We start from the raw sequence: 6,572 nt of genomic DNA, 5'->3' as shown, positions 1-6,572 counted from the left end.
ACTGAAATGGGGAAGGTGGGTGATGGTGATGAGTTCGGGGGAGACATGTGGGGAAGAAGGATGAGGGTGATGAGTTTGGGGGGTGGGTTAGGAGAAGACGGGAGCGGGTGGGATCTGGGTTAGGGGTGGGGGAAGATGAAAGGAGAGAAGAAAGGTGAGGGGGATAAGGGCTGGGTCCCCATGTAAAAAAAATTGTTAAATGATTTTATAATTTTAGTTTTTAATATTTAATTAATTTTTTTGAGCCACATCACTATTTAACGGAGTAATTGACAGACAAACTAACGGAAGGTATGACATTGTCACAAATTCGTAAGATGAGATATGACATTGTCATTTTAAAAAGATAAGGTATGATAGTGTCGTTCGACCCATAATTGAGGTAGTTTTGTGTAATTTACCCAAAATTAAATCTGCAGTCCAAGATGGGTAATGATACCGCACCATCTTTGATCATAGCAAAGATAAATAAACTTTCAGTTAGTAATCAGGAACTACACTAAACAAGAAATCAAATATATAAGTAATTGTTATATTGACAACTAGAAACAGGCATGGTGCTAGCAGTTCTTAGCGAGGGTACACCAGGTAGGTGAGGCAAAGGAAGAAGAACAGTAAAATCCTTGGTGGAAGCATTTTTTGGCTAATGGAAATGAGAACTGTTTAGGGTTAGAGAGTCGTGCTGATAATGTGTTATAAATAGTCAAAATTTAGAGAAATAACTTTGTTTTTGTTTTGTAATATCACATGAACGAAGCGTGTGTGAAATATCACTTTGTTTTTGTTTTGTAACTATAACACAAATGATTGCAGATAAAAGAACACAAATGATTGTAGATAAAAGAGGAGAGGAGAGGAGAGAAACTAATATTATTACTTTTAGTGATTTTCTCTTTTCAGTTGCTATAACTTGATCACCTGCGGAGTGCTCTATTTATAAAGCCACATCCGTAGGTTTACAGTGAATGGAAATTACACCCGTGACCAATCCAACAACGTCCGTGATTAGTTTATAGGAAGTGGATGGTTGCTATACAAAAAGCAAAAACAACACTATGTGAGAAAGTTACTGTTGGCATGTGGGCATACATTCCCACTGTTTACAATAGATTCTTATTACTTTAAATTATTATCAATCCATCTTGGAAATTTGGAAAGATGGCCAAAGTTTTTAGCTAGGCTTTTTATTTAGAGTAAATTGCAGTAATGGTCTCTTCACTTTAACTCAATTAGAGTAGTAGTCCCTCAACTAAAAAAACCATTACCATTGGTCTCTCAACTCATCAAAACATGTAGCTATGATCTCTCAACTAAAAATTCATTTCCATTGGTCCCTCAACTTTAATCCAACTGGAGAAATGGTCTGTCAACTTTAACTTAATTGGAGCAATGGTCCTTCAATTTTAACTCAATTGTAAGCAATGGTCTTTCAAACATAACTCATTTTGACAAAATTCTGACGAAGTTGACAAAAACAATCATAGCTACACGTTTTGATGAGTTGAGAAATCCTAATTGTACCAATGGTCTTCTAACATAACTTATTTTGACAAAATTCTAAATAAGTTGACCAAAATGACCATAGCTATACATTTTGATGAATTGAGAGACCAATAGTAATGAATTTTTAGTTGAGAGACTATTACTCTAATTTAATTATAGTTGAGAAATTATTGTTACAATATAATCTTTTATTTATGATAAGAGGAATGCTTTCTTCATTTCCCACTTACCTGTTTCTATTTACTTTTTTCATTCAAATTTTGACATGTGACTCTACTGCTACAACTACATCAAACTATCAGGAAAAGCTTGGTCAACCATCGTTGAATCTAATCCAACGCTGCAGAAAAATAAGTCATTTAATATTATCTTCATTTTTTCTCTCTTTCCTCACACCTTTGCTCTGTCGGAAATCGATGAACGACAACCAACGAAGAATGACGAATGAAGGGCACTGCAAGCAATGGTGGTTGACAGAGAACACAAACGTCGCATCCAAGATTTATTTGTTTACTGCTATCCAAATCTAGCGATGGTTAACAACAGAGTTTGTTGAAAGTGGCGTGGCGGCAATGGTCATCAACACCTCGAATCTAGCGATGCACTGAGAGAGACGTGGAGAGAGATGCGTTGAGGAAGAGTTCGGAAAGAGAGTTCGGAAAGAGAGTATAACTATTGTAAGTAAAAAAAATATTAAAACAAAAACGCTTTTATTTATTCACCCTTGGATTTTAATCCAAGGCTGTTGACCAAGATTTCCCTGGACCCTGCGTTCCAGGTGAACGGGATTGTCAAATCCAAATTACCTATTTGATTCATAAATTTCAATAGGTTTTTTTTAGCCAAAATGGTCCCTAAGAATTGCATAACTTCTCATTTTGGTCCTCGAGATTTGAAATCAATAGAAGTGATCCCTGAGATTATCCACCATCAATCATTTTGGTCATTTGATGAAAAATTATGTTAAATAAGGTTCAAAATGACAAAAAATACCCTCAATTTAATAAACAATATGACAAATGATTTGACAAAATTTGAGGGTAGTTTTGTCATTTTATCCTTATTCAATAGAGATATTTCAGAGAATGACCAATATGATTGATGGTTAATAAACTCAGGGACCAATTCTACCGATTTCAAATCCCAAGGACCAAAGTGAGGAGTTATGCAAATCTCAGAGACCATTTTGGCTAAAAAGCCATTTCAATATTTGTTATAAACAAAATTGTAGCAATGGTCATTGATCCCTCAACTAAAAATCTATGATCATTGATCCCTTAACTTATCAAATTGTGCAACTATGGTCCTTTTATTCAACTCCGTCAAAATGAGTCACGTTGGAATGACTATTGCAACAATTAGGTTAAAGTTGAGGGACCATTTCTCCAATTGGGTTAAAGTTGAGTGACCATTTCTCCAATTGTATTAAAATTGAAGGACCATTGCTACAATTTTTCTCATTTGGTTTTCCATATTTGCATCTTGATTTAGTCTCACATGTGTGGCACGTGACTCATTTTAACTGAAGTTCTAACGGAGTTGACAAAAAGGACCATAATTGTACGTTTTGATAAGTTAGAGACCATTGGTCACAAATTTTTTGTTGAATGATCATTGCTACAATATCTTAGTTCTTATAATATTGTGTTGATCAATTTCTTCCGTCACAATGAGATATCTCAATCTTTTTCAATGGGGTATGACACACCTTGACCCGGAATGTCCAGCTGGATTCTGAATCAAGCTGTGTTGGCCGATACCCGAAGGGTGACAAAGCCATAAGTGTAGTGATATGAAAAATGTGAATAAATTTAAACCTGAAAGTGCCTAAATATAAGAGTGCGCTGGTGAGCGGGAATGAACCTATTTCACACTCATAAGTAAAGTACAGTAAAGTAGGATAAGAATTATATCATCGAATGTAACCACTTATACCAAGATTTGCCAAGAATCCTTATCGATACCAAAGCTCGGATGCTAAAACCTGGAGGGGCGAAAAACAAAGGTGAGTGGGCCTAAAAATAAAGTTTTATAAAAACCTTTTTGAAAACTTTATAACCCATTGCCGTAAAACAAGTATAGTTTCCAAAATATACATACTACATATAGTAAGAAAATACTTACCGTAACCTGCAATATTTCAAGAATTCAATACGGCACAATACTTCGTAAGTAAATACATGACATCCGTAATCGCATAATCTTGCATAAGTAAACATATCATATCAAGTGTTCATCGACACATGCTGACGCACGAGTTCATGCAGAGATATTCTGACATGAAGAGGACTGGGTGTAATAATGATATACGTTCTAATATTACAATCACATGAAGACTGGTGTTATGCACAATATATACGAGTCTTAATTGCCTATAAAAATCTAGGATAGGACTGGCGCCTACAATGGATCCAAAGTGAGCGTATGATGCGATGTGCACATACACATGAAAGACTGACCCTGGCCCAAACGAGTGTTAACACCGGTGCAGCAACGATAAGCATATAACGTAAATATAGTCATGCCACAATGATTCAATAATTCTAGTCAACATAATATCATTCATAGCCATAAATATAATTATGGAATCAATAATAATAAGCATACATTTGCATCCCGTAGGACGTAGCATAACGTCATAATTTCTATCAACGTGCTAAATCTTATAAACGTCACGCTAATTTAGGTGTATTGTGGAAAACTCTTTATAAAATGTATAAATGGAAACTAACAATTATATATATACTATATAAAAGAAAAGACTCACTCACAGTTACTTGCGATGCCACATCCGTTCGAGTTAAGAAGTTGGAGTCTCCAATAGTAATTACACCTAAGCATAATATTGGGACCCATTAGTAAAACTTAATTAAACCACTTGAATTTGGAGAAACGGATGGCAGATTTGAAATCAACACATCGAAATATGCTAAGGAGTGTCCCGGGCTTTTTTTCTTAAAAAAATCAACAGTTAACGGTCAACCGTAAAAAGTCAATCGAGATGCCTCGATGGTCAACTATGTTAAAACTTTGGAATTTCAATAAATGGATGTGAAAAACGAATTAAGGACGTCGAAATTAGCCCAGGAAGGTTTCTGAGAAATTTTCGAAAAAGTCAACTAATGGTCAACAGTTAACTTTAACGGAATATTCCATTCTCAGATAGAATATTTTGTTAAAGTTAACTGGGAGGTTAATATAATATTCCCTCCAAATCAAAAATGGATCTGGGTCAATCTAGCCATGGATTCGAGTTATGGGCTTGGGCTAGTTCCAGGTTTGGCGTTTTTTTTTTTTTTTTATTTTTTTGCGGTTGGGTCCACACGGTTCCTCTCACGGGTCCAGTCGTCGAAACTGGGCAGCAAATTCCCGAGCTCAAAACCCAACCATTTTTCATGAAATAAAAGTCAAAATAAAGCTAGTGAAGTAAGGGTTTGAAATGTACCAGTTTGAGGTCCAAATGAGGCCTGAGGCGGCTGGAAAAATGGCCGGATGGCCACGGTTCGATTCCCAGAAATCTGGGGAAAAACTCCCCCGAGGTATTTCTGCATCAATCTTTCTCCAAATCAATTACAAGATTGTAAAAGACATCAGATCATGATTAAAAGGAGAACCTAAGGAATCCTAAGGCTTACCTTGGTCGGAATCTTGAAAAATACGCCGGAGTTGGCTTAGTTAGGTGACTATGCACTGTTGCTTTCTCCATACCAGTGGAGGTAGAAGGGATGAGAAAGAGACTGAGAGTTTGAAGAAAGGTTTAAAAGGAACAAGGATATGGTCGTGGTCGATTGAAACATCATCATCAAGGTTTGGTTTTTGGGCAAACCTTCTCGACCTCCCTACGTGTGCAGAGAAAGAGGGAGTCTAAGAGGGATTAAGATGTGAGCTGAAAGGGTTAGAGGAAAAGGATGGGTTGGCAGCCAATAAGTGGTGGAAGTGAGGTGAGGGAATATTTAAAAAAAACTAAAGTGAGATTGTCCTGAGAGATAGGGGACATGAGAAAGAGGTAGATGAATAGGGTGTGGGCCCCACATGGTACACAGCTCAAGGCTAAAGGACAAAATCAAATTATCTCCTGTAAACGTGAAATTACTAAAATGCCCTTTACTATCGTAGTTCCGTAAAATTTTAACCGTATCTCCGATTTTGATTCCGCTTGCACCTACATGTTCGTAGTGATGAGCACTACAAGGATACGCTAAAAGAATAAGTTATAAGTCTCTCTAAACAATGGTCAACGGAAGTCAAAATCCTTGCCTCTAGGGGCATTTTCGTCAATTCACAGTCTTAAATTTTATAAAATCATAAAATTAGGGACGGGTTGTTACAATCTACCCACCTTAAAAAAATTTCATCCCCGAAAGTTGAAATAAGTTGTAAACATAAAATACTCAAAGATAGATAGAAAATACATAAAGAAAAAATCAAGCTAGAGCGGTTGCATAAAAGAGAATGTCATTCCATCAAAATCGGAGTGCAATGATTCCTCTTTCATGCCTCCAAACTCATACTTTCCTTCTCCTTCAATACAATACTATAATATAATACTTTTTATAAAAACATAAAATCGAAAAATTTATATAAGTATAATAACATCATGTCAAAATACGTATATATAATAACGTAAGGTTAAAAATAATTGTACTAAAATTAAAACCGAACATAGAAAGATTTCAGCTACGTACTCGTAGCATAATGTACTCCGAGAATAAGTGTAGTATCTTTGGGTGAAGCCCAAACAATAAATAAATAAACTAACGTAAATGGCCTAATTGTCCACTTGCTTAACGAATCCAACAAATATGTTATTGAAATTACGGTCTGCAGACAATACCGACAATTCACTGTTGTCACGATAAGCAAGCAAATAATTCCCGATGGTGCAATATTACCATCTTGCCCCTCATTGGGAAATACACCTCGATTGCGCTCACACATTATCCTCTTGGGCGACATCATCAATAGCTCACAATTATGCTACATCGTAAACTCAATCATTCAAATACCCGTTCGTAAAACTCTTATGTTTATCAAGTATTGTCCAGTAGAATGTCTATACATCATCTCGA

The 6,572-nt window shown here is 35.9% G+C and overlaps 1 protein-coding gene across 3 annotated transcripts; it reads right to left on the bottom strand.

Annotated features, from left to right (window-relative positions):
* Nucleotides 1-2,705: 2,705 nt before the first annotated feature.
* On the bottom strand, nt 2,706-5,452 carry LOC125478245. Of its 3 annotated transcripts, none has more exons than XM_048586254.1 (4): nt 5,139-5,452; nt 4,949-5,058; nt 4,271-4,336; nt 2,706-3,487 (listed from the first exon to the last, which is right to left on the bottom strand). In XM_048586254.1, exons 1-4 carry the CDS (start codon nt 5,207-5,209, stop codon nt 3,411-3,413), a joined length of 324 nt encoding a protein of 107 aa, XP_048442211.1. In that variant the 5' UTR covers nt 5,210-5,452; the 3' UTR covers nt 2,706-3,410. The 3 variants fall into 3 exon arrangements, 2 of the variants coding, with proteins under 2 accessions (XP_048442211.1, XP_048442212.1); XM_048586255.1 differs by having other exon boundaries at nt 4,275-4,336; XR_007259083.1 differs by lacking the exon at nt 2,706-3,487 and having other exon boundaries at nt 3,537-4,336; nt 4,949-5,048.
* Nucleotides 5,453-6,572: the final 1,120 nt, after the last annotated feature.

This window comes from the organism of the source record quoted next, unplaced genomic scaffold (genome assembly GCF_019419815.1).
Source record: "Pyrus x bretschneideri cultivar Hongxiangsu unplaced genomic scaffold, Pyrus_bretschneideri_v1 Contig24, whole genome shotgun sequence".
NCBI classification, from domain to species: domain Eukaryota; kingdom Viridiplantae; phylum Streptophyta; class Magnoliopsida; order Rosales; family Rosaceae; genus Pyrus; species Pyrus x bretschneideri.
The sequence above is the reverse complement of the archived record's forward strand: the minus strand, read 5'-3'. Positions and strand labels throughout refer to the sequence as shown.